The 26,742-nt window shown below is 34.8% G+C and overlaps 2 protein-coding genes and 1 long non-coding RNA gene across 5 annotated transcripts in view; 1 reads left to right on the top strand and 2 right to left on the bottom strand.

Moving 5' to 3' along the window:
* Window positions 1–26,742, bottom strand: part of LOC125853516 (uncharacterized) — a 58,156-nt gene that overhangs the window by 30,123 nt on the left and 1,291 nt on the right. Inside the window, exon 2 of the mRNA XM_049533224.1 lies at window positions 26,401–26,513. Within this exon, the coding sequence (XP_049389181.1) occupies window positions 26,401–26,435 (35 nt within the window). The 5' untranslated portion in view covers window positions 26,436–26,513. The remainder of the gene's footprint in view (window positions 1–26,400; window positions 26,514–26,742) is intronic.
* LOC125853510 (uncharacterized) overlaps window positions 1–26,742 on the bottom strand; it is a 113,363-nt gene that overhangs the window by 520 nt on the left and 86,101 nt on the right. For all 3 annotated transcript variants that reach the window (XM_049533205.1, XM_049533207.1, XM_049533206.1), the window contains 8 exons: window positions 6,110–6,190; window positions 4,608–4,688; window positions 3,186–3,266; window positions 2,934–3,047; window positions 2,025–2,105; window positions 1,774–1,887; window positions 798–878; window positions 79–658 (listed from right to left, as the gene is read on the bottom strand). In XM_049533205.1, coding sequence (XP_049389162.1) covers window positions 79–658; window positions 798–878; window positions 1,774–1,887; window positions 2,025–2,105; window positions 2,934–3,047; window positions 3,186–3,266; window positions 4,608–4,688; window positions 6,110–6,190 — 1,213 coding nt within the window. The remainder of the gene's footprint in view (window positions 1–78; window positions 659–797; window positions 879–1,773; window positions 1,888–2,024; window positions 2,106–2,933; window positions 3,048–3,185; window positions 3,267–4,607; window positions 4,689–6,109; window positions 6,191–26,742) is intronic.
* On the top strand, window positions 442–5,760 carry LOC125853528 (uncharacterized). Its single transcript, XR_007445178.1, has 3 exons — window positions 442–568; window positions 1,798–1,880; window positions 5,659–5,760. It is a non-coding gene; the product is annotated as an uncharacterized LOC125853528 (long non-coding RNA).

Below are 26,742 nucleotides of genomic sequence, written 5' to 3' on the forward strand. Positions count from 1 at the left end.
AATATCACAGCACTCATTTTTATTTAAGTTGCATAAATTTTATGTATAGTAGTCAGCTTCACATAACAATAAACTTACCAGGTATTATCAAACAGATGATGAAATTCCACTCTCTTTCCTATTGCATTTTGTCCCAACTTCTGCAATATCCATTTATCAGCCAAGAAGTCATCAATGTCTTCATATCGCTGTGATGAATTATCATCAGACCTGGTCGATGCTTTTTCTTCAAAAGCTGGCGATCTCATTCTTTTAGACTCGTGGCCCTTATCCATGCTTTTCTCCTCCTCTCCTGGAGAAGCCAAGGCATTTTGACTTTCATGGTAAGGATTCTTGAACTTGGGCCTTTGGAGAGGTCTTGGATCCATTCTCGGTAAATTAGACAATGAAGGTGAGCCATTTTTTTCTTCATTCAGGTCATCACAGGAAGCGAGCCAAGCTTTGACATGTTTAACAGAAGCTAATTTGTTGTCCCTTGTAGCAGGAACTTCAGATCCAGCCTTTGTAATAACACTACTATCATTGCTTCTTTTTCCTAAAATACCAGAAGTCTTGAGTGGAGGATAAGGTCCAGATCCATCAGCAAATTTTCCACCAACTTTGGCAGGGAAATAAGTAGCTTCTGAGCTAACTTTCTTGATCTTTATTAAGTTACTTTCTTTGACACAGAAACGAGAACCAAAAAGAAAAGTTACTAATAGAATATTAAAAGTATGCTCCTAAAACCAACAAACACAATCTTATCTTCTTTACCTGTCACCAACATAAAAAATAAAAAAAGTTACAACACGTCTTACCTTTTCCACCACCAAGTGTAGCTGCAGTCTCATTCCTTTCTGAGTTTTCATTCTCTCTCAGCTGAACCAGATCCTCATTACCTGATAAACAAAGAAGTACATATAATAATATATTTTGATAAGGTAAATGATTTTAGTAAAGTGAAAATCTCCCATATACAAGAGGTATACAAAAAAGTATAGAATCTACATCATATAAGAACAAAACTATAGAGTACTGAAGCTAATTACTCTATCTCAAGATATTTGGTGCATTGATCAAGCAATTTAGACATTGACTTGAAAAAATTAGGGAACAACAGATGCAAGAGCAAATCCAGAAATCGAATTAGAAAAAAAAAAGAAAGGGAACAACACAAGTATTGGCACTTATCCATTTCGACAGTGAGCTCATTGAACTTAAATACAAATTTAACCAAATTTTCTAAAATTTCTAAGTGTATGTGTGTGTGTGTGTGTGTTGATGGATGTTAACATCAGAAAACAATAATAATATGCAGCATGAACTTAAATACATTAAGGTTATTTTAATTTTAATATTTTGTGGGTCAATAGCAGCTTTCCGGACTCTTCAGCTGCAAGTATTCACACAGAGGAAAGAATCTGAATTATAAACAGAGAACACCTCTGTTTTATGCCAGAGTGTATCCATTAAGACATCAAATTCAGCGTCTTGAGAAAAGGGAAGAAGCCTGTGAGTAAGATGTACATAAGTGCTACTCTTTTAAGATTTGTCAAGATCATTAAACGAAAAACATTTTAAACTACTGGCTTACATTTTTACCATTGTTTAATCAATAATAACATTGTTATGTTAAACTTTGAGGACGTGACTTAAAATCCCCCATTGCTTTACTTTCAAAAGAATTTCAACTTAAGTCATGAAGAAAGCAAAAAAAAAATAAAAAAAAAATAAAATAAAATAAAAAATAAAGAAGAACAAACATCAGATCACATGATGACCAAAGCAAATTACCAGAAGTCTTGAGTGGAGGATAAGGTCCAGATCCAGCGGCAAATTTTCCACCAACTTTGGCAGGGAAATGAGTAGCTTCTGCGCTAACTTTCTTGATCTTTATTACGGTACTTTCTTTTGACACAAAAACGAGAGCCAAAAAAAAGTTACTAATAGAATATTAAAAGTACAATCCTAAAACCAACAAATACAATCTTATCTTCTTTCCCCGCCACCAACATCAAAAATAAAAAAGTTACAACAAGTCTTACCTTTTCCACCACCAAGTGTAGCTGCAGTCTCATTCCTTTCTGAGTTTTCTTTCTCTCTCAGCTGAACCAGATCCTCATAACCTGATAAACAAAGAAGTACATATAATAATATATTTTGATGAGGTAAATAATTTTAGTAACGTGAAAATCTCCCATATACAAGAGGTATAGCAAAAAGTAGAGAATCTACACCATATAAGAACAGAAGTACAGAGTACTGAAGCTAATTACTCTATCTCAAGAGATTTTGCTGCCTTGATCAATCAATAGGGAGCAACAGATGCAAGAGAGAATCCAGAAATTGAATACACACAAAAATAATAATAATAGGGAACAACAGAAGTATTGCCGCCTATCCATTTTGACAGTGAGCTCATTGATTTACAAATTTAACCAAATTTTCTAAAATTTCTAAGTGTTTGTGTGTGGGTGTTAACATCAGAAAACAACAATAGTATGCAGCATGAACTTAAATACATTAAGGTTATTTTAATTTTAATTTTTTGTGGGTCATTAGCAGCTTTCCGGACTTTCAGCTGCAAGTATTCACACAGAGGAAAGAATCTGAATTATAAAAAGAGAACTCCTCTGTTTTATGCTAGAGTGTATCCGTTAAGACATCAAATTCAGCATCTTGAGAAAAGGGAAGAAGTCTGTGATTAAGATGTACAAAAGTGCTACTCTTTTAAGATTTGTCAAGATAATTAAAAGAAAAACGTTTTAAACTACTGGCTTACATTTTTACCATTGTTAAATTAATATTAACATTGTTATGTTAAACTTTGAGGATGTGACTTAAAATCCCCCATTGCTTTACTTTCAAAAGAATTTCAACTTAAGTCATGAAGAAGGCAAAAAAAAAGAAAAAAAGAACAAACATCAGATCACATAATGATCAAAGCAAAATACCAGAAGTCTTAAGTGGAGGATAAGGTACAGATCCATCGGCAAATTTTCCACCAACTTTGGCAGGGAAATGAGTAGCTTCTGAGCTAACTTTCTTGATCTTTATTAAGTTACTTTCTTTTGACACAAAAACGAGAGCCAAAATGAAAAGTTACTAATAGAATATTAAAAGTATGCTCCTAAAATCACCAAGCACAATCTTATCTTCTTTCCCGCCACCAACATAAAAAATAAAAAAGTTACACTACGTCTTACCTTTTCCACCACCAAGTATAGCTGCAGTCTCATTCCTTTCTGAGTTTTCATTCTCTCTCAACTGAACCAGATCCTCATAACCTGATAAACAAAGAAGTACATATAATAATATATTTTGATAAGGTAAATAATTTTAGTAACGTGAAAATCTCCCATATACTAGAGGTATACCAAAAAGTAGAGAACCTACACCATATAAGAACAGAAGTATAGAGTACTGAAGCTAGTGCTCTATCTCAAGAGATTTTGCTTCCTTGATCAATCAATTTAGACATTGAATTGAAAGAATTTAGGGAACAATAGATGCAAGAGCGAATCCAGAAATTGAATATGCAAAATAAAAATAAAAATTGGGAACAACAGAAGTATTGCCACCTACCCATTTCGACAGTGAGCTCATTGAACTTACATACAAATTTAACCAAATTTTCTATAATTTCTAAGTGTGTGTGTTGGTGTGGGTGTTAACATCAGAAAACAATAATAGTATGCAGCATGAACTTAAATACATTAAGGTTATTTTCATTTTAATTTTTTGTGGGTCAATAGCAGCTTTCCGGACTCTTCAGCTGCAAGTATTCACACAGAGGAAAGAATCTGAATTATAAACAGAGAACACCTCTGTTTCATGCCAGAGTGTATCCATTAAGACATCAAATTCAGCATCTTGAGAAAAGGGAAGAAGTCTGTGAGTAAGATGTACACAAGTGCTACTCTTTTAAGATTTGTCAAGATCATTAAAAGAAAAACGTTGAAATTACTGGCTTACATTTTTACCATTGCTTAATTAATATTAACATTGTTATGTTAAACTTTGAGGACGTGACTTAAAATCACCCATTGCTTTACTTTCAAAAGAATTTCAACCTAAGTCATGAAGAAAGCAAAGAAAAGAAAAAAAGAACAAACATCAGATCACATGGTGACCAAAGCAAAATACCAGACGTCTTGAGTGGAGGGTATGGTCCAGATCCATCGGCAAATTTTCCACCAACTTTGGTAGTGAAATGACTAGCTTCTGAGCAAACTTTCTTGATCTTTATTAAGTTACTTACTTTTGACACAAAAACGAGAGCCAAAAATAAAAGTTACCAATGCCCCCAAGGCCTAGCTCAAGTGGCAAAAGGTGGAGGATTTGTGGTTTAGGTCACAGGTTCAAGCCCCACACCATGCAAAGCGAAGCCCGGTATTTAAGTGCAGAAGGGTAGAGGGGCGGGCCCATTATCCACCGAGTTTAGAGGGCTGCGATTGGTCCAAAGGGCGGGTCACAGACGGATTTCTCGGTTATCGAAAAAAATAAAATAAAATAAAATAAAAGTTACCAATAGAATATTAAAAGTATGCTCCTAAAATCAACAAGCACAATCTTATCTTCATTCCCGCCACTAACATAAAAAATAAAAAAGTTACAACACGTCTTACCTTTTCCACCACCAAGTATAGCTGCAGTCTCATTCCTTTCTGAGTTTTCATTCTCTCTCAGCTGAACCAGATCCTCATAACCTGATAAACAAAGAATTACATATAATAATATATTTTGATAAGGTAAATAATGTTAGTAACGTGAAAATCTCCATATACAAGAGGTATACCAAAAGTAGAGAATCTACACCATATAAGAACAGAAGTATAGAGTACTGAAGCTAGTGCTCTATCTCACGAGATTTTGCTGCCTTGATCAATCAATTTAGGCATTGAATTGAAAGAATTTAGGGAACAACAGATTCAAGAGCGAAACCAGAAATTGAATACGCAAAAAAAAATTAAAAAAAATAGGGAACAACAGAAGTATTGCCACCTACCCATTTCAACAGTGAGCTCATTGAACTTGAATACAAATTTAACCAAATTTTCTAAAATTTCCAAGTGTGTGTGTGGGTGTTAACATCAGAAAACAATAATAGTATGCAGCATGAACTTAAATACATTAAGGTTATTTTCATTTTAATATTTTGTGGGTCAATAGCAGCTTTCCGGACTCTTCAGCTGCAAGTATTCACACAGAGGAAAGAATCTAAATTATAAAAAGAGAACTCCACTGTTTTATGCTAGACTGTATCCATTAAGACATTAAATTCAGCGTCTTGAGAAAAGGGAAGAAGTCTGTGAGTAAGATGTACACAAGTGCTACTCTTTTAAGATTTGTCAAGATCATTAAAAGAAAAACGTTGAAATTACTGGCTTACATTTTTACCATTGTTTAATTAATATTAACATTGTTATGTTAAACTGTGAGGACGTGACTTAAAATCACCCATTGATTTACTTTCAAAAGAATTTCAACTTAAGTCATGAAGAAAGAAAAAAAAAAAAAAAAAAAAAAAAAAAAACAAACATCAGATCACATGATGACGAAAGCAAAATACCAGAAGTCTTGAGTTGAGGATAAGGTCTAGACACATCGGCAAATTTTCCACCAACTTTGGCAGGGAAATGAGTAGCTTCTGAGCTAGCTTTCGTGATCTCTATTAAGTTACTTTCTTTTGACACAAAAATGAGAGCCAAAAAGAAAAGTTACTAATAGAATATTAAAAGTTTGCTCCTAAAACCAACAAATACAATCTTATCTTCTTTCTTCGCCACCAACATAAAAAATAAAAAAGTTACAACACATCTTACCTTTTCCACCACCAAGTGTAGCCGCAGTCTCATTCCTTTCTGAGTTCTCATTCTCTCTGAGCTGAACCAGATCCTTATAACCTGATAAACAAAGAATTACATATAATAATATATTTTGATAAGGTAAATAATTTTAGTAACGTGAAAATCTCCCATATACAAGAGGTATACAAAAAAGTAAAGGATCTACACCATATAAGAACAGAAGTATAGAGTACTGAAGCTAATTACTCTANNAACAAGCACAATCTTATCTTCATTCCCGCCACTAACATAAAAAATAAAAAAGTTACAACACGTCTTACCTTTTCCACCACCAAGTATAGCTGCAGTCTCATTCCTTTCTGAGTTTTCATTCTCTCTCAGCTGAACCAGATCCTCATAACCTGATAAACAAAGAATTACATATAATAATATATTTTGATAAGGTAAATATAATTTTAGTAACGTGAAAATCTCCATATACAAGAGGTATACCAAAAAGTAGAGAATCTACACCATATAAGAACAGAAGTATAGAGTACTGAAGCTAATTACTCTATCTCAAGAGATTTTGCTGCCTTGATCAATCAATTTAGACATTGAATTGAAAGAATTTAGGGAAAAACAGATGCAATAGCGAATCCAGAAATCGAATTCGAAAAAAAATAAATAGGGAACAACAGAAGTATTGCCGCCTATCCATTTCGACAATGAGCTCATTGATTTACAAATTCAACCAAATTTTCTAAATTTTTAAGTGTAGGTGCGTGGGTGTGGGTGGGTGTGTGTTGGCAGGGGCGGATTTAGGAAGGGGGAAGGGATGTCACGTGACACTTCTTCGTCGGAAAAAATTGTTAAATAGGCATACAATTATGAAACAAAAGAAAATATATAGTGTATATAATAAAAGTGACACTGCTTGAACAATAGAAGCGCGTAGCTTAGTTGGTTTTGTGCTGAAATTCCTTTGGCTAGGTTGCATGTTCAATCATACATAGCCTCATTTTTTATGTTTTTTTTTCTTTGACCTTCTTTGTTTAGTAATTATTTTGTATTTTGTTTGTATAAACAAATATTTAGTATGTTTGTTTTTCTTTGACCTTCTTTGTTTAGTAATTATTTGGTATTTTGTTTTTATAAACAAAAATTTAGTATAATATTATCAAGGAGATTAATTTGAATACATTTCATAAAAAAAAGAACTCATCGAAAAAAATTATAATGTATTTTTTATTTAATATTTTTAGAAAAAATTATAAAAATATACATGAATTGTGTTTTATTTGTGTGTTTTTTTTTTAAAATATGGTTTATATTATTTTATTTATTTTCTCATTTTAAAAGATGACACCGCTTATGAAAAATCCTGCGTACACCATTTTGTGTTGGTGTGGGTGTTAGTTAACATCAAAAACAATAATAATATGCAGCATGAACTTAAATACATTAAGGTTATTTTAATTCTAATTTTTTGTGGGTCATTAGCAGCTTTACGGACTCTTCCGCTGCAAGTATTCAGACAGAGGAAAGAATCTGAATTATAAAAAGAGAACTCCTCTGTTTTATGCCAGAGTGTATATCCATTAAGATATCAAATTCAGCGTCTTGAGAAAAGGGAAGAAGTCTGTTAGTAAGATGTACATTAGTGCTACTCTTTTAAGATTTGTCAAGATCATTAAAAGAAAAATGTTTAAATTACTGGCTTACATTTTTACCATTGTTTAACTAATATTAATATTGTTATGTTAAACTTTTGAGGACACAACTTAAAATCCCCCATTGCTTTATTTTCAAAAGAATTTCAACTTAAGTCATGAAGAAGAAAAAAAAAAAGGACATCAGATCACATGATGACCAAAGCACACATTCCAAATAAGCAGCCAATTATCCAAGGAAATGAGAAGAAATATGCAGCATAAGTTTACTTCCACGCTAGTTTTTTATCTACAAGAAAATGCATTGCGAGAACGTACATAATAGATACTTTTAACTTCTACTAACAAAAAGCAACCCAAGAATCACGGTACTTTATGATATTCCTTAGCCAATTTATATGTCTTTTCTTTATAACCAATATTAGAGATACTTATGACATCTACTAACAAAAAGAAACCCAAGAATCACGGTATTTTATGATATCCCTTAGGCAACTTATATGTCCTTTCTTTATAACCGAGAAATCCTCAAGGGCCACTGACATAAGGTTCAAAACTGTGGGGATAATGAGCACCTGCATCTACCCTTCTTCACTTAAATATCAGGCTTTTGTTAGCACAGGGACGTGATCTTAATCCACGTATCATGCGATGCTCTCTTACCACTTAAACACCTGGGGAAACTTGTATATGAATTCCTTACCAATCATAGATGAAAATCGCGAAGAAATAAAAATGCACAGAGGAAAACTAAGATCATCTTTCTCACCGGCGGAACTTTTTGTCTGGATGAGATAACAATTTAGAAAACCGTAGCTTTTGTGTCATAAGTGATGCAAGCTAGTAGAAAAGCATATCTACAGTCATCAAACTCTATGGAGAAGCCATAGTTTAAACAAGATTCATCCAAATAAGAAAACGGAAAGAAAGAGGAACCCGAAGACTACAAATAGAAAATAAAAATTACCATGTGAAGTAGTCAAATCTTGCTCTTTCTGACAGCTTGAAGCATCGGACTTCGGGGAACCTGCTATATTTTTATCCAGCGAGCCCAAATGTATAACACCTTTTGGCTCCTTGGAGGTCTTTGGCATGCTTGTTTGAATTCCAACATCATCCCCATCCAAACGCTGAGGCTTGCTACCTTTCCTTTGGACTGTCCTCTTACCCGTGTTTCCAGCAACCTCATCTATAAATTTGTGTTTTATGACCCCTGCCATATTAAATGAACATATACCTTCTGTCAAGCTACCAGAAGGAGAAGAAAAGCTATCTAGTTCCCCATAAACCTGCAATTCATCATTCTTGACATCACCAGCACTATATCCACCAGATGGAGCATCTGGATGTCCTTCATTTTGTCCAGTTAACCCCTTCTCTTTACCAAATTTCTTTCCATATTCCTTGCTCTTTTGGGGAGATTTGTCAACTAAACCTTTACGAGAAAACTTCAAGGATTTTTTATGTTCATTTTTTACTACAGGAGCAGTATCTTCATCATCTGAAAAGGGTGAAATAGAAAACATTTCATCTTCAACTGGCAACCCAGCTCCTGCCCTCAAACTTGCAATTAAATCCCTATCAGCTAAATCTTTCCTCCTCCAAAGCTCCTGAACAGCATTCTCAGGATTTATGGACTGAGAACATCAATAGAGAATTATCAGGATAGAGTCCTCGATTAACTTTTCTAGTGAAATTAATCACTGCCATAGCCCATAAACACACCTGATAACTATATCCGCGGCATTTTGGACACGAATACGGCAAATTTCCATCCACTTGAAACTGCAAATATTTTTCATCGCTGCAAAGCAAAGACCCATTTTCAAATTAGAATTTCCAATGGAGCCCCTCTCTCAAAGCTTCAGTGGAAGTACAATCAAGGTTACATAATTTAACAGCTTTATATCACATGAATGACAGGAGAACAAATTGGCAAACCACAAATATGTCAGGATATTTATATAGTGAAGAGAACAAGAGGAACTTTCTGGAAATTAGAACTAGCACCCTGTCAACTGACTCGACTCTTAACAAGGCAGAATGCAGCATAAACAGCAGTCCCAAAAATGTCATTCAATCATTCAATGAAACAATAAAAGTCAACGGGGAATGATGAGACTATTCTTGGAAACATTGTCCTTAATTCGAGTTTAAGAAAGAGCAAAAAGTCTTAAGTTCAGTGTTTCTCTTGTTCGATTAAATTTTATATTTACTCATTAATTCATTTCAATAACTATTCCAGCAAAAAGATTCATTTCAATAACTATTCGAGGATATTTTTTCAAATTCTTCATTTAAGAAAGAAACGTAAATCTTCTGAATTGCTCCAAAAAAATAACTCAAATATAATAAAAAACCTCTCTATATAAGATACAATTATAATTGATCCGTACATTTGCCATCTATTTCCAATTTCCAAAAAAACAATTCATCTAGTCAATGCAAGACTAAAAAAGGCGACACATTATGTCATCTGGCTTAACTGTGGTAGTGTGAAATCAACATTTGGAAAATATTTGATTACAAAGTAGAAACGCCCTTATAGTTGTTCTACAACTAGTCAGTAATTGCGTAAGAGAAGAGACGTTGTAAGTAACAATAGTGCAAAAGCAGACGGCAAAGATCCGCAAAGGTAACCAGATGTCTGGGGCTTAGGACAAGGAGCGTCCGGAGTCTCTTAAGAAAGGACAAAGACTAATTAATATCATGTTTACACCAATCGAATTTCAAAAAGTCTTTCGTCCCTTATCTTCTCGTCTATCTTCTTTATATTCTGATCGGATCGCCAGCCTTCTTTCAAGCCCTACTTGAAAGGCTTGCTTTCTTAGAAAACACAAGTCCTTTACACACTAATACTTTCCGGGTGACCTCCTACTCCTTATTCTTATTTTAAGTGGTACTATTACCCCCTTCTCCAGACAATACCAAATTTATATAAAAACGTTTATTATACATACGCCTAACACGTGTATAATATATATTTGGAATTTTTTCAATTTATTAGTCTTTTTTTTTTTCACTTTTCCCCTTCTTCTTACTTCTTTTTTCTACTTCTCCGTATTCTCAGTTTCCATCGAAGCTTTGGGTTGCACAATTAGGAAAAATCGGCAGAAAGTCCTTTGTGGCTTTGGTGGCGTCTAGATCAACACATTATTGCTTCAAGAGAAACTCCCATTGAAGTTCAATAATGAGATGCACCACACATAACACCATGACTCATAATTGAAAGTTCTTAACAAGGTAGTTCTGAGAAAAGATAGATAGCTCCATAAAGGACGAAAAAGAAGATCACCAAATTTTAATTTTCCAGCGAAGATGAAATTGTTTTATCATTTCTTTTGAATCATGTTTTCGATTTTTCAAGGTAAAGATCTGAAAAAGTTGTTTTGAACAATATTTTAGGAAGAGAGAATACCTACCACACCAGAAAACATGGTGGCCGGCAAACAAATTTTTAGTCGAAGAGATCTTCTGAACTTTTAAGCATTTTATTTTTATCTAACCCTAGAAAGAAAATTATTTAAAGATGAGAAAAGAAGAAAAGAAAATGGCGCAGGGAAGTGACTAGCGACTAAGTTGCTTGGACTCTTCACTTTTGGTGACGCACCCGTGTCGACATGACATGGGTGTGGGTGTGATTTGGTCAATTGATTTTGGGTAGTTTGACCAAAATCGATGAGGGAAGTTTGGACAATTTTAACGATTACTATAATCAATACAAAAGCTAAGGTGAAATTGAAGGAAATGGAATACCTTTTATATAGAAATTTATATGTCACTCCTTTTCCTTTGATCTCCTTCCAGGATTAAGTTCTTCACATAATATCTCATAATTTAGGTTTTATAGCTCTATTCTTAGATATTCTAGTTAATTTTTGGGTGAATCCCCGCACCCGTATCCATACATGGATCCTGTTAGAACATGAATAGGTTTATACAATCCTATTAGAATAGGAATAGGTTTATACAATCCTATTTAGAATATAATAGGAATAGAAATAGAAATAAGAATAGTAAATAGTATCCTACTTGGTAAAGGATTGTATTGTAGTGTCTATAAACATGGTCTCAATGTAATAATGTAGAAACAACAACAATTTCAATAATATTTTTCTCCTATATTTCTCACATGGTATCAGAGCCTCTACGATCTTGGTAGAGAATCAAAGAGCTTCCGCTGTCGGCAGATGGCTATTACCCATATTATTTCTCTTTTTCAATAGGATTGTGCAGTGAATCTGACATCTCCTATATATTTCTATTTTTCAGTTGGGTCGTGCCATCATTCCGACCCTACTCATATAATATTATTTGTTAGATTGTGACCACTTTTAGCCATCAAATCTAATACTCCGACATATGAGCATGTTTCGGATAGTTTTTCGGTGACTTTCTTGTCTAATATCGACCCCTCTATTTAATTCCAACATGATTCATATACTTTGTACTAGATTTTGAGCACTTTTCGGCGACCACTACATTGTGAAGAAGTCTATATGGAGCAACCACTTAATTTTGTTGCTCGAGGAGAGTATAGCAATCTTGTATGTCGATTACGTAAGTCACTCTATGGTCTGAAGCAGTCTTTGCAAGCTTGGTTTGGGAAGTTCAACACTGTAATTTTATCACTCTGTGTTTTATCGGCATTATGCATCAAATTCAGTATTTCATGAAAACAGAGGCGAATCTAGGATTTTTCGAACATGGGTGCACCAAGTAGAATGTATTGAAGTGAGAATTGATCCTTCATTCTCAAGGTCAAAAGCTCAACATTTAACCATGTGGACCATTTAGACTTCTTGTAGTACGGGTGCAAGAATATAATATTATACAAAATCTTAAAAAATATACATATAAAATATCTAGTTTTACGAAAAGACCACGGGTGCGGATGCCCTTTTTTTTGGCTCTAGATTCGCCACTGCATGAAAAGATTAAGCACATTGAGATTGAGATTGACTGACAGTGTGCATCAAATCCAGTATTTAATGAGAAGACAAGCACATTGAGATTGATTGTCAATTTTGTGAAGTCGATTGATCAACTTGCAGTTATCTCACCATGCTCCTCATCGGTCCTCGTATTAATTACAATTGTAACAAACTATGTACATGAATTGTATGCACTAGCTTGAGGGGGAGCGTTAGAACATGAATAAGTTTATACAATCCTATTTAGAATAGAATAGGAATAGAAATAGAAATAAGAATAGTACTCCCTCCGTCCCTTTTTAGTTGTCCACTTTAGAAATGACACACAGATTAAGGCAACAATGATTAGCACAGTGAAGTTACAATTTTACCCTTATGACAACTTTTCACTTTAAAATTACAACCACTTATTTGAATTAAAGTGAAATAAATTGGAGGGAAACAATATACACTTTTACAATTTTCAAGAAGTGTAGATAAGGGTATAATAGGAAAAAATTTATTGTCCTTTCTTGATTTGTCAAAATGGACAACTAAATAGGGACAACTAAAAAAGGAAATATGGACAAGTAAATAGGGACGGAGGGAGTAAATAGTATCCAACTTGGTAAAAGATTATATTGTAGTGTCTCTAAATAGGGTCTCAATGTAATAATGTAGAAACAACAACAATTTCAATAATATTTTTCTCCTATATTTCTCACAGATCTGTATCCCCGAATCTTAAAAATTAGATCATGAAGGATCTGACCTTTAGATCCGCACCCGAGTCCAAGCAACTTAGACTAGCGGAGATGGCGCAGGTCTAGTAAAGTTGACCAAGAAAATGAAGGAGTGGGAAAAAGAAAAGAAAGAGAAAACGAAGAAAAGAGAAAAAGGGGAAACAAATAAAGAGAATATTAAGAAAACACAATTCAACAAGGACTATATTAACTAAGTATAATTGATTATATTTCAACCAATTAGAAGATGACATGTGTATTGTTAGAACCATTTATAGTGTTTTTTCCTCTTCCTACGTGCTCTCAAGAAGTTGGTTACACTTTCTTTGCCACATCTCCTTTTAGGAGGATATTAGTTCCATTTCAAAAGAAAGTAGGGAGCAAAGGTTGCACGTAAATTTTATGTGTGTAAATAACTTCTTTGGACAACCACAAGATGTAACTTGTGACTTTTCCCAACAACCAATTATTAAATTAAGGAATATATCAATCAAGTATACTGAATTATGTGTCTGTAAAGTTAGTTCTTGGGCCTAACTCACACCCCAAAAGCTAGCTCAAGAGGATTGTCCAAGCCTTATAAGTAGACCACCCATTGCATTAACCACCGATGTAGGAAGTTTTTCATTCTTCATGCCTAGTGTTGAACATGTAGTAAGTGGGGAAATTTTAATTTAAGGGTCAACATTGAGTGAGATTGGTTTTACCGTGATACTACGTAAAGTTAAGTCTTGGGCCTAACTCACCTTTTAGGGAACGTTCTACTTTAAACAAAAGTGGGGAATATAAGGTTGTCTGTAAAGTTAAGGTGTGCAGATGTCTTTTTTGAACAACCATGGGACGTAACATATGACTTCCCCTACAAACAATTATATTATATAATTAAGGAGTATATAACTAGTTCTTTCTCCATTATTTTGATATATGATTTGATGTGCTTTACTTGAACTGAGGGTCTATCAAAATCCGCCAATCTACCTTCGTAATGTAGGTTAAGATACATAGACTATACCCTCTTCAAACCCACTTGTGAGATTAAAATGTGTATATTGTTGTTATATTTTAAGGAATATATTAATTGAGTACAATTAATTATAAAACAATCAATTAAAAGATGACAAATGTATTGTTGGAACCATTTATAGTGTTTTCTCCTCTTCTCATGCACTTTCAAGAAGTCGGTAACACTTTCTTTGCCACATCACCTTTTAGGGAGATCTTAGTTCCACTTCAATCAAGAATAGGGAGTATTAGGTTGCCGTAAAGTTAAGGTATGTAAATAACTTTTTTAAAACACCACGAGTTCCCCTACAAACATTTATATAAATTAAGGAATATATAACTACTTCTTTCTCCATTACTTTCATACCTGATTTAATATGCTTTACTTGAATTGAGGATCTATCAGAAACAATTTCTCTACCTTGATAAGGTAAGGGTAAGGTTGTATACACTCTACCCTTTTCAATCCTTACTTGTGGGATTACACTGGGTATGTTGTTAAAGAAAATATTAAACCTGTATAACTAATTATATATCAACCAATTAGAAAAAGGCACATGTAATCTTAGAATTGTTTATTGTGTTTTTCCCTCTTCTCACGCACTTTCTATAAGTTGGTAATACTTTTCTTTCTAAGTTGCTCGAACTCTTCATTTTCGGTGCCGTACTTGTGTTGATACGATGTGGGTGTAGGTTTAGGTGTAGGTGTAGGTGTAGGTGTGGGATCCGTACCAATCGGTCAACCGATTTTGGGTACTTTGACCAATTTGAGGGAGAAATTTTGGACAGTCAATGATTTCTAAAATCAAAACTTAAAATTAAGGTGAAATTAAAGAAATGAAATACCTTTTATATATATATATATACATATTTCTATGGTCACTGCCTTTTCTTTTATATTCTTCCATGATTCTCCTATTAGTCAATATTTTTCTCCTCAAGTTATCCACATAATATCTCATAATTAAGGTTTTATATCTCTATTTTTAGACATTTGAATTATTTTTAGTCAAATCCCCGACCTGTATTCATAGACTGATCTGTATCCCCGAATCTTAAAATTTAGAGAGGATCCGACCTCTAGATCCGCACTCGAGCCTGAGTAACTTAGCTATCTTTGGCATAGCACATGAAACCTTTTCAGGGTATTAGTTACACTTCAAGCAAGAGTTGGGAGTATTCGATCACCTGTAAAGTTAATATGTGTAAATAACTTTTTGGACAACCACGTGAGATAACTTACGACTTTTCTCTACAAACAATTACTCCCTCTATCCTCAACATTATTACTACATCCATTTCAATTTATGTGGCACCGTTAAACTTGACACAAATTTTAAGAAAGAAAGGAAGACTTGAAATTTGTGGCTATAAATAATTTCATTAAGGGTAAAAGGGAAAGTCTTAAAGTTAAATTATTTCCAATTATAAAAAACGTAACATACTTTTAAGGACAAAACTGAAAAGGTAAGTGTGCCACATAAATTGAGACAGAGGAAGTTCTATTTAACTTAAGATTGCAAGTCTTAGTTCCTCCACAATTATCAACAAATTATTCTAGGCAATGTTCATAAATGTCGATTGTATGTCCTCGTTTGAAATGATCTGTCATTAGTTAATCAAGATCTTGAAAGGTTCATAACCACCAAGGAATAACAATTTTCCTTGCAAACCATTAATCCTTTTAATGAATTCAATTGCCATATATGTGAAGGAGTTCTAATCTTTTTCCTACCAAAATAGGACACATCCTAAATAGTTGAAACGTAAAGGCCTTTAGTCATAACATGGTGGCTTCGCACCACTTGCTTTTTAACAAAGTGCGATGATCAATTGTCAATCAACGATTCCTCTCGTACTAGGTCCAACCTGCCTCCTTGAGACTTAGCTCTAAAAATGAATTCTGATTAGCCGCCTACCTTGTCCACTAAAGCTTATCCACCGGAAGACCTTAATTGTATAGGTACAACGTTGAAGCTTCCCTCTTTCATATTGATGAAATGCTAGGTAACTCTTTAATAGATCAACCTTCCCCCTTGATACAATTCAAAAAGGTACACATCCTAAATATTTGAAGGTAGGGTTGTGAAAGGCGAGTGCCTTATCGCCTTAGGCAAGAGGTGAGGCAAGGCCTTGTCGCCTATTACTAGCAAGGCGGGGTGATCTCAAAAAGAAAACAAACGGCGAGTCGCCTCGTGACAAAGGTGTCACCTTTTTTTAAAAAAAACATGCTTAATTTAATAATTAAAAGGCAATAATAGGGTTTATTTGATGTTTTGGACAAACACGACTCTCTTCTCCCTTTTTTCTCTCCAGTTCAGCTTTGCGACCTTCAGTTCGTAGTCGCGACCATCAACATATCTCTTCTTCTTTCTCCTTCAATCCTCTGCTTCGCGACCTCAGTAGGTACGTTTCCAACACTTTTTCTTCTTTTTCTCTTCTTTTTTCATGCTTTGTTTTTTTTTATTTCTATTAGCACTCAACAATGTGTAGTCTCTATTTTTTTTTATAATTCTAGTATTTCTTGTCAATTGTCTTATGAATTATTGAGTCATTCAAGTTCTAATCTTTTAGTATCTACTATCTACTATTAGTTTTTGAATTGAAATTTTTGTTGATATGTTATTGCTATTGAGATTTTAGATATGTATATAGGCAATTAAAAATTTTAAGTTTTTGATTTTTTTTTAGGAAAGAGTTTTTGATATTAATTGGTGTCTCAATTGAAAACGGCGAGCGCCTCGCTGCAAGGCATACCCTTGTCTCCTTTCACCATCCAAAACACAGGTTAAAGGGAACTTTTCACGTTTAATATTTAAATAGCTGGAAGTTCCCTTTACTTCCTTGGAAAAGTTTTGTGATCCACCAAAAAAAATGTGCCAAACAGCTTTTTAGACATCATGAGTTTTTTCCTTATCATCTTCAAAGAATTTGATTTTTACCCATTGATGATGGTCACATATAATATGATAGTCAAATGCATTCCCCAAAATTGGCCATATTTTTCCACTATCGTTGCAGAAAATTACAAAAACCCAACAGTAATTTTCTTTTTCCTTTTTCATGCATTCATGCTGTTTTAGCTTAGTCCGTGAAGCAACATCATTCATACAATCACATCAACATACCAATGTCAATAAATCAATACACAAAAGAATTGTCATTCTCGTATATGCTATGTCATCTATTCTGGGTTGCAACCAGTAGAAACCCGAGACTGCAGAGCTTTCTTACCTCTAGAAAATTTACATTAAAACTCTTAATAATGCTGAATGCAGCATAAACAGCAGTCCCAAAAATACCATTCAATTATTCAATGAAACAATCAAAGTCAAAGGAGAATGATGACACTATTCTTGGTAACACTTGCCACATTTTAACATAGCAAAATCTGCTGCAAGAACACCACAAAAGGTATAGGAAGCTGTCAATAATAAATTTCGGATATTTAATTCCAGAACAGAAAAGTCTAACCTAATGTACATCCACATCAGCTCGGTGTTAAGAAATAAAATTGCATCATAAGAAAGGCGCCAAAGCAAAACCAATAAATTCATAATCTTAAAAGCAATATATAAGGTAAACCTGATGCCATCACATTGGCTGTGCACCCAGCGCTCGCAAATGTCACAGCAAACCATAGGTGTTGTTTCAGAATCTCGATAAACCTACAATATAAAAAACAATTAATTGCATTTCCCATAGATCTATGGAAAGAAAAACACTCAGTGGTTTTGGAAAGGCAATGAACGCCAAGGCATCCAGTAATCATAGCCGACAAATTAGCAACTTCACATTGATAAACCACCATGGTAAAAAGAACTCATTGTAAGATTAAACAAAGAGAATCTCAAATAATAACTGCCAAAATATCTACCTTCAAACAAACTTGACAGTACTTTCTCTTCATAAATAATCTTCCACAAGCATCACAACAAGTGTATCCTAGAAACCACCTGCCATAGATCAAGTTATCAATAGTTCAGAGGCAATAGGATATGCAATGCCTTAAATGATTTTCATAGGATATGCAATGCCTTAAATGATTTTCATATATCACATGCAGCACACAACATTATCTGATGCTACTATTGCAATATTTGTATTTTAAATATCTATAAGATATTAGTGCGGAATATTAAATGTGCTACGGGCAAGCCCAAAACTAGAGAACTGATTTAAATTGCTTTCATAGACCTTATCACAATATATAACATAAATGGAACTCCTACATGATGCTCCTCTGTGAAGATAGAAAAAAGGACATAGAGAAGTACATGAATAAGCAGTTTAACTAAAATGGAGTTAATTAGACTGTTCAATTAACATTTCCAGCAAAACGTGAATCCAAGAGAATGTCCACTAGCTGCACATGGCCCCATACTACATACCTCACGCTCAGTCCGTTTCCTGGAACACTAGAACAACAGCTGTGACACTCTGTGTGTTTGGGGCACAAATAAGGCCCACTGCTAACGTTCTGCACATCCCAAAAACAACTAAGTACAATCGACTTTTATCATTATCCAGAACTGGAAGAGTAAGACACGATAATCCACCTTGTGTGGAGGCTGCATACAGTGACAGTGATAAGCTGCATCACACCTTTTGCAATACATGAACTTGTTTGGATCTCCAGTTGTTTGACAGCCCTACACCAAAAAAGGAGCATACATACAGTAAGTATTTATGAACAATATAGTAAGCATAAGAACATGAGTTGAACAATAACATAGACATCAAATAGCTAAAAATGCAATAATCACTAGTGTATGATGCAGAATGCATGTCCAATTATCAAACAGAAGAGTTGCTTTATACAAAAGATTAAAACAAACAAAAGGCGGCAAAAATAGTTTCATGTATAATCCTACTCGATAGGGACACTTCCAATAGTTTTTTTAGAGATATTTCATACTTGAAGAGATCTTTTCAAACTAATATGTTTGATAAGCAATATTTGAGTAGAAACTGCGCTTCATGTGATGCTGCCTCAAATAGATTAGCAGCCTACCTTGCAATTAACAGGAGCATATAAAAAGCCATTATTAGTGACATCCCTGACCATGAACCACTCAAATAGAAAAGAAAGACAATAGGTTAAACTCCATTCATCCTTGTGTATATCTCATCAGCACATAAACTCCAGTCTTTGTGAGAGCAAATCTAGTCCTTATTTACTGATATTGTCATCTTCCAGCCTCTACCACCCTTTCCCTCCAAACCATCACAAAAATTTCCCACATCCTGATAAAATACCACTATACCCAACCAATAAACTCATTTCCTGCCCATGCAACACATGCAGCAACACCTTCAATTTGTGTGATATAAGCCAATCCAGCCCTTGCAGTCACTCAGACAATAAAATTAACAATTCCATGAGCACCATCCTTCCGGCACCTTCTACCACTTCTTCCTTCAATATGTCAAAAACCTTTCACATCCCCAAATCCAGTTTTGATGCAAGCTAGTGATGCCAAGTTAGGGGTTATTGCTGCACTTGTGATGTACACGCTTTGGGAAAACTTGGCACAGACAAGATGAGACAGAAATATTTTTCAACGAAGCACGGAAAATGATTTTGAAAACTTCAAAATACGGAAAAGATAGGGAAAAGGGAGCAAAAAGAGTAGGTTTTTTTTTTCTTGGATATATGGGTACTAGTATTCCTCTCTACAATTAATTTTTCTTTTTATTTCAAGTTTTTAACGCTTCTGCTTTTGCTATTGTTTTTCTGTATTTTTTTAATCAAGTAAATGTATTTTCATTCATAAACCTAGCTAAGTTATCCGTGTACAAGGAATATATCAAAAGATAAAAATTCTACAAAAGGATATGATTCTTTACAAACTCCACCCACTCATTTACTCCCTCCGTCCGTCCCAGCTTATATAATTTACTTTCCTTTTAAATCGGACCCAAAAAGAATGACACATTTCTACATCAAGTAACAATTTCACATTAAAATGCTCATTTTACCCTTAATGAAATGATTTACAGCCACACAAATATCTATCACTTATTTTAGACCACAAATTTTAAAAGTCTTCCTTTCTTTCTTTAACTCTATGTCGAGTCAAACTAACTCATAAAAAAATGGGACGGAGGGAGTAAAAACAAGGGACTTTTTGTTCACACCAAAAGAAAATAAGGAACTGAGATTACTCCTTAATGGAGAGAAACTCGACTCTACACCTTCAAAAGATCTCTCATATCTCTCTCTCTCTCTCTCTCTCAAGACTACCCACATTAAAGCAAATGGAACCACGTTCTAAGCCCTTCGTCTTCTTTTCCTTCTGTGCTCTTCCAACTGAACATCAAATCTTTCACAGTTTTTGGCAATGCTCACGGAGTGCTCAACCACCCAACATATCCCACCATAGCCTCATGGTTAGCTTGCAATGTAAGAAAAGATGATCCACATCCTCACCTGCCTCCTTACACATGTAACACCAACTAATGAAAGACAACGCACACCTTCCTGGGCACCCTTGAGATCCATATTGCATAACATGGAAAAGTCATCTCCTCCCTAACCAATAGTTTCTCATAAAAAGACTTCACAGAGAACATTCCATTATTTCCAAACCCCACTTCCAAACATCGAAATAATCAATGGATTGACTTTTCTACGTAGTAAGGCTAGGATTCTGTATTTCCTTAAAATTTCTTTTTCTTTTTTTTCTTCAAAGATGACACTTTCTTTCTATGCAAGTCCCCATCTTAAACTACTGCTGATTTTGAGCTTCTTTTTGCTTCTCTTTCAACTCTATGTATAGTTACTAAAACAATTTAATATGAAATTAAATGCTGCAAACTAATTACTTTTATAGTCAATTTATTGAGAATCTAAAACCAATGTTGCTATTGACCATCATTATTCTTTGACCTTGTTGAAATTTATTTTCATTCTATTTCATTTTAGGTATAGAATCTACAAATTGTCATTATTGTATAACAGGTACTAAAAATAATAATGTTAATCGCTACTTGATCTTATAAGTACAAAATTCATATATTTAGGCGATTTCATATGTCTGATGAATCGAACGCTGCTTATTGCTTTTGATTAAAGCTTTGAAGACCTTATTGCTTATTTGCAATTTTCATTTTTAACGTACTGCTTAAACCCTACCAATAGTCCAACCTACAAGGCTATTTTTCTATGCCCCCAAGAAACCTCCACAGTAAAACCTAGAAGCAAGTCTCGTGGTGCCACGGAGGGAGTAACAAAGGAAGGGATAAAGGTTAACAGTTAGTTGGTTATAACCCTTTGTTTGATTTGGTTTGGTTAACCATTGGTTAGACGGATTAAACTATCTCATTCTAAACAATGTGAAGGTTTAATGTGAGACAAAAACTATAATCAAAGTCTTCCTCAAACAAAAAAAATAAAATTGAAGTCACCAAAGAATACAAGGACAAAAGCACAAATGACTGAAAAAGCAAGCTGGAGAAACAGAGAGGGAAATGCCCTGAAGGCCTAGCTCGAGTGGCAAAAGGTGGAAGATTTGTGGCTTAGGTCGTAGGTTCAAGCCCCACACCATGCAAAGCGAAGCCCAGTATTTAGGTGGAGAAGGGTAGAGGGGCGGGCTCATTATCCACAGAGTTTAGAAGGTTGTGATTGGTCCAAAGGGCGGGTCAATGACGGATTTATAACAGAGAAGGAAACAAAAACCAAGAAGAAAATGTAATCTGATTCAGTAACACATTGCAAACTGAACATGACAAACTTTACACCATAAAAAGAAAAACATGGAAGTGATGGAACTATAGTGACTTATTTAACATTAAATAACTTCTTTTTAAATAACTGTGGCGCCTTAACCAGCTTGTGAGCACTTCAACTAATTTCACTAGGTACCTTCCACCAGCACACTTACCAGGTAACTCTGTTACCAAGCCAAGAAAACACTTGCGTTCATTAAATAGCTTCGTACAATCAGGGATTGAGGTTTCAACGTGGGTTTATCATTATAAGCTATTATTGCTTGCAGCTTATCTGGTTCTGACATGGTGGATATTAGAGTTGGGTCCACTTGATCCAGAGGAAAGTAGTCTTCCCTGTTTCTTACAGGACAAAAGGTAGTTGATATGGCAAGTGTATGATTAGTGACTAATGGGTTTGCATATAAGTGGGGCCATGGGTCAAATTCCACCTGTTTTGCCATCTCCATTGACTGTCATACACCATACACATACGGAGGGATCCATTTAAAAGCATTGACTAAAAAGCAATAGCTTTGTTTCTGAATTGACTGTCCATGCAGACACATAGAGAAGTTGAAAAAACCTCTTTCTATAGTTAAGACACCGACCTAAGTCAGGATCCATTTTTTTTCAATCAATGTACCTTACCCAAGATTTGTGTGTCAAAACTGACATGAGTGACCTCTCATAGGGCTAGGCTACAGGTTAGAACCTAAAATGCGTAAATATGAAAACCTCAGGTTGTTACATATGGCTAGCAAAGAAAATTAGGACATCAGTTGATATCTCATATAAATTTATTTTTTCCGTTTTGTTAGGTAATAAAAGTCAATGTTTTGTCAAATTAGCTTTGACCTTATTCACAAAAAAAGAAAAAAAAAACAACTCATGGTAGAATTGCCACATTATGGGAAGTTATTAAAAAGCAAAACCAACTATGTTTCATTATTTTATTGAAAAGAATCAAAACGTTTACCTCACAAAGCTGGCAAGAGGGACATGTCCATGAACTCCAATGGAAGAGATCTGTAAGAAGGGGCATATTAGCAAAAGCATAACACTAAAAACTGACAAATCTTGTGGCCTATAAGAGTACCTCTATGTTGACCCCAAGTTTTCAGGCAGCTTAGGTGACACTTCTTCCCACAACAATTGCATGACATCATTTTCCTTGCTCTTTCACCTCCTTCATTTTCACAGGAAAAGCATAGCCTACACATCACTTTGACATTTGATAGACGTTGCTCTTCTCCACCGACATCTTTCATGGAGCCCTGAGGGCAGATATTTATTTGTAAATAAAAAAATTGAATACTTTCGTGTAATAATTTAAAACTGCAGTTCCTAACCTCCACATCTCCAGACTGAAATCCTCTAGCGAAATCGTCAGCCACATTAGATGCAGCAGCAGCTTTCTTCTGCAAAGCAGCACGCTTAGTCTGAGCTGAAGCAATAGAAGCTGCCTCCTCACCATCCCCGCCGCTGCTGCCACCCCCATCACCTACAGGCACCTGTGGGGGTGACGCAACGCGAAGCTTGGGCACCTTAACCTGACATGTAGCAGGTTGTTTGGCCTTAAGACCCCATGGGTCCTTGAGAAACTCCTCAAATTTAGTCACATCCAAGAACTCATTTTTACCCTTTGGGAACCCCTCTGGGCAGAAGCAGATCTTTCGACTGCACCAACAAACGCAAAAACACTCAACTGGGTCAGAAATTCCAAAGCAAACAACAAAACACAAAACCAAGAAACTGATTTCGCATCCATCCATAAAGAGAGAGAGAGAGAGAGAGATAGCAGATCCTCCAGCTACCAAAAAATAGCCAAACCCCACACCCAAAAACGCTGGATGGTTTATAAAAATAACCCCAGTAAACAACTTAAAACCATAGAACAAAGAAACCCATTTGGCATCCTTGGCCTAGATAAGAGAGAGTAGATAGAAGAGTGATAATAAAAAGAGAAAGAGAGAAAATAAACAAAATTATAAACAAATAATACAAAAATAAAAGAATGTAGTACCAGGTAAATGGGCAAGCTGTGTGAAACGCCATACACGAGATAAAGATATTGGTGTATGAGAAACTTTTGAAGAGTTCAAATTGGGAAAAGCCCTTTGGGGGAAAAAAGAGAGAAAGAGAGGAAGTGGAGGAGGCGTGCCTTTTGATTGTGGTTTGTGTGGGTGTTTGGGGTTACACAAGTTTGTTTATAAGGTGAGGCAAGATTTACATTTGGCCCATTGAAGTTTTCAAAATGTTGATAGAATCCATGATTGTTTGTATAGTAGTGTAAAAAAGTCAAAAATCCAAAAAAGGAAAAACATTTAATAAGAGAAGATAAACTTTCAGAAAAATACATATGGTCATTGTGAGTAGATTTTCAAAATTTATTTTGACCATAAAATTTGATCAGATTTAGAAAATCTGATTTTTAAATATTTTCAAGTTCCCACCAATTTTTGGGTTTTTTGGGATATGGCTTCTGCTCTGAGTTAAGTGGTCATGAATTTGTTTCTATTTCATAGTTACGAGTTATTGTCAGCTCTCTAAGATCTACTTCAAAGTCCAAGCAGTTACAATGTCAGCAAAGTCCTGCTTGGAAATATATTATAAAGAAACTAGAGCTCCATTTTTTGTTGATTTTCTTGAAGGCCAGGACATAAAAATGGAGCTGTAACTTACAAGACAACAGAAAGGAACAAGTACAAATCAAGAGATTGATCATTGAAGAATTGAATTTTGATGCTCATTTCCAGTGAGGAAGGGAAAGTTTGAATAGCTTACATAGTTCATAGTATCAAGTCCAATTCTGCATTTGACACTCATGGGAACATTTATATTTGCAGCGATTACGCACATTGCCTCAGCAACAAACTTTCCTTGTAGAAGTTGTGCATATATCAGAGCAAGTATACAGATAAATAATATATTTAATTTATCAAGCAAAAAAATATGAACCTTTGGATCAAGCATGAGGCACACACCAAAACACCCATGTCAAGCTACACTGGGGCTAGGACATCCGCAACTGTTATATAATAGAGAAAAAGTATCAGTTTTGTGTCTGAATAAAAGCTAGAAACGTATTTTTAGATAGGAAAAGCAGAATGAACTTAAAATTAGTTGTGTCAATTTGGCCAAGATCTCCAAATTATTTTCCCTAATTTGAAGCACTTTAGGATGTTGCTCAGGGCTATATGCCTAGATTCTATCCCGGTATATTAGAAAAATCACATAAATATCATACTCACTACACAATAGAACCACACAAGCATTAGTCAGTGACAAGCTTCTCTTAAAGGTCCAAGTTGCAAGCACAATAACATATCAGTACAAGAAAGTTCCTTTTGGAGATTTATTTTTTTCTTCTTATTTTTTGGTGACCGTGGTGTTCGTACCAGCTTTCGCGGACCTTGACTAATTCAACAGGATACCTGCCACCTCTCACTCTATCCACCAAGGCTAGGACACTCTATCCACCAAGGCTAGGACAAATGGGAAGGATCACCTAGTTTTTCTTGTCTTCACTAAGTTTTGAATATGATACCTCAGGGTTCTCAACCGCTTCTTTGACCACTAGGTACACCCTTGGGTGCAGATCCTTTTGTAGATCTACCCAGGTTACAATAATACATCATCTAGGTCCCCTTCTTTGCCAAGTATTTTACACCAACGGAATAAATATTCCTTTTCTAGGAAACCATCTAACTGGGACAAGGGTCTTAGTTTAGGAAAATGAAAATAACCAACCAATTTGGTTAACTCGACCCTTGAAAGACAACCCAAAGAGTCTATAGTAATTGATATAAAAACAGTATGATTCATCGATTTAGAATATCAAATTCAAGTGTCAGGTGCCATCTATAGAAGTGTTAACTGTAAGCTTCTCTTTGTAGAAGGTCAGTTTAGATCATGTAGAAAGTAGGCATATAACCACAGAGACATACATCCACTATTTCCTTTTATCATGAAAATTGGGGATGGCAGCAAGAGGATCAAGATTAAAGAAAGTAACATTTGCCATCGCATGACTTAAAACAAATGGGAAAAATAAAATCATAGGATATTTTGATTTACGCACATTCAGTGAAAAAATTAACCGGTACAGTTCATTTAAATTATCATAGACGAGTTTGAATCTTCTGTAATTGTGAGCCTTTACATACTATATAGCACAGTAAATGTTCATTTCTTTTTGTCTAGAATAAGAACAAAGGATTAACTTGCATGATTCTCTTCTTTTTGCTAAGATCTACTTATAAGTAAGAAACAAAAAGGTACTTTATAGTTGGGTAGAAAAGCACTAGAGTCTTATTCCATGCAGCAGAACTTTACCAAATTGCCAACCTGGTAAGAAAATTGTTTTGGCAGCAAGCATTTCTGTGTAGAGCCACGTCTTCTTTGAGATGAGATGGGCCAAAGTTCTGTAATGGTTATCAGTCCATTTTATCATGGGAGCAACACTGTTTAAATACAAAGGCTTATAAATATTAGGGAGCATTTTTTATTATTCTTTTAAGTAAAAAAATAATACAGAGCTTATTAACTTTGTAACGAGAGAAAATTAGACTTGAATATATGCGCACACCTGAACCAAGGAGGAGGATAGTGCTCTGCACCCATTAGAGAAGTAGAGTGGAGTTTTGATGATAAGCACACAATGTCTTGCTTGAACTTCAATAAAAGAAGTTCGATGACAATCTGCCACGGGTTTTCAGGATAACAGAATGAAAAGGAGTTATAGAAGCAATCAAACAATGTCCCGTAGATTTCTTCTTCCCTCAAAGTCCAGTGTAGGCTGCTCTTTTATGACCTACCCATTGGATAGGAATTGGCATCACACAAGAGGACATGCTATATACCCCACAGAGGCACTTTGAAACATTTACAATAATTAACCGAACAAATAAAGACCTAAAGCCACCTAGCT

Source organism: Solanum stenotomum, chromosome 1 (genome assembly GCF_019186545.1).
Source record: "Solanum stenotomum isolate F172 chromosome 1, ASM1918654v1, whole genome shotgun sequence".
Lineage (NCBI taxonomy): Eukaryota > Viridiplantae > Streptophyta > Magnoliopsida > Solanales > Solanaceae > Solanum > Solanum stenotomum.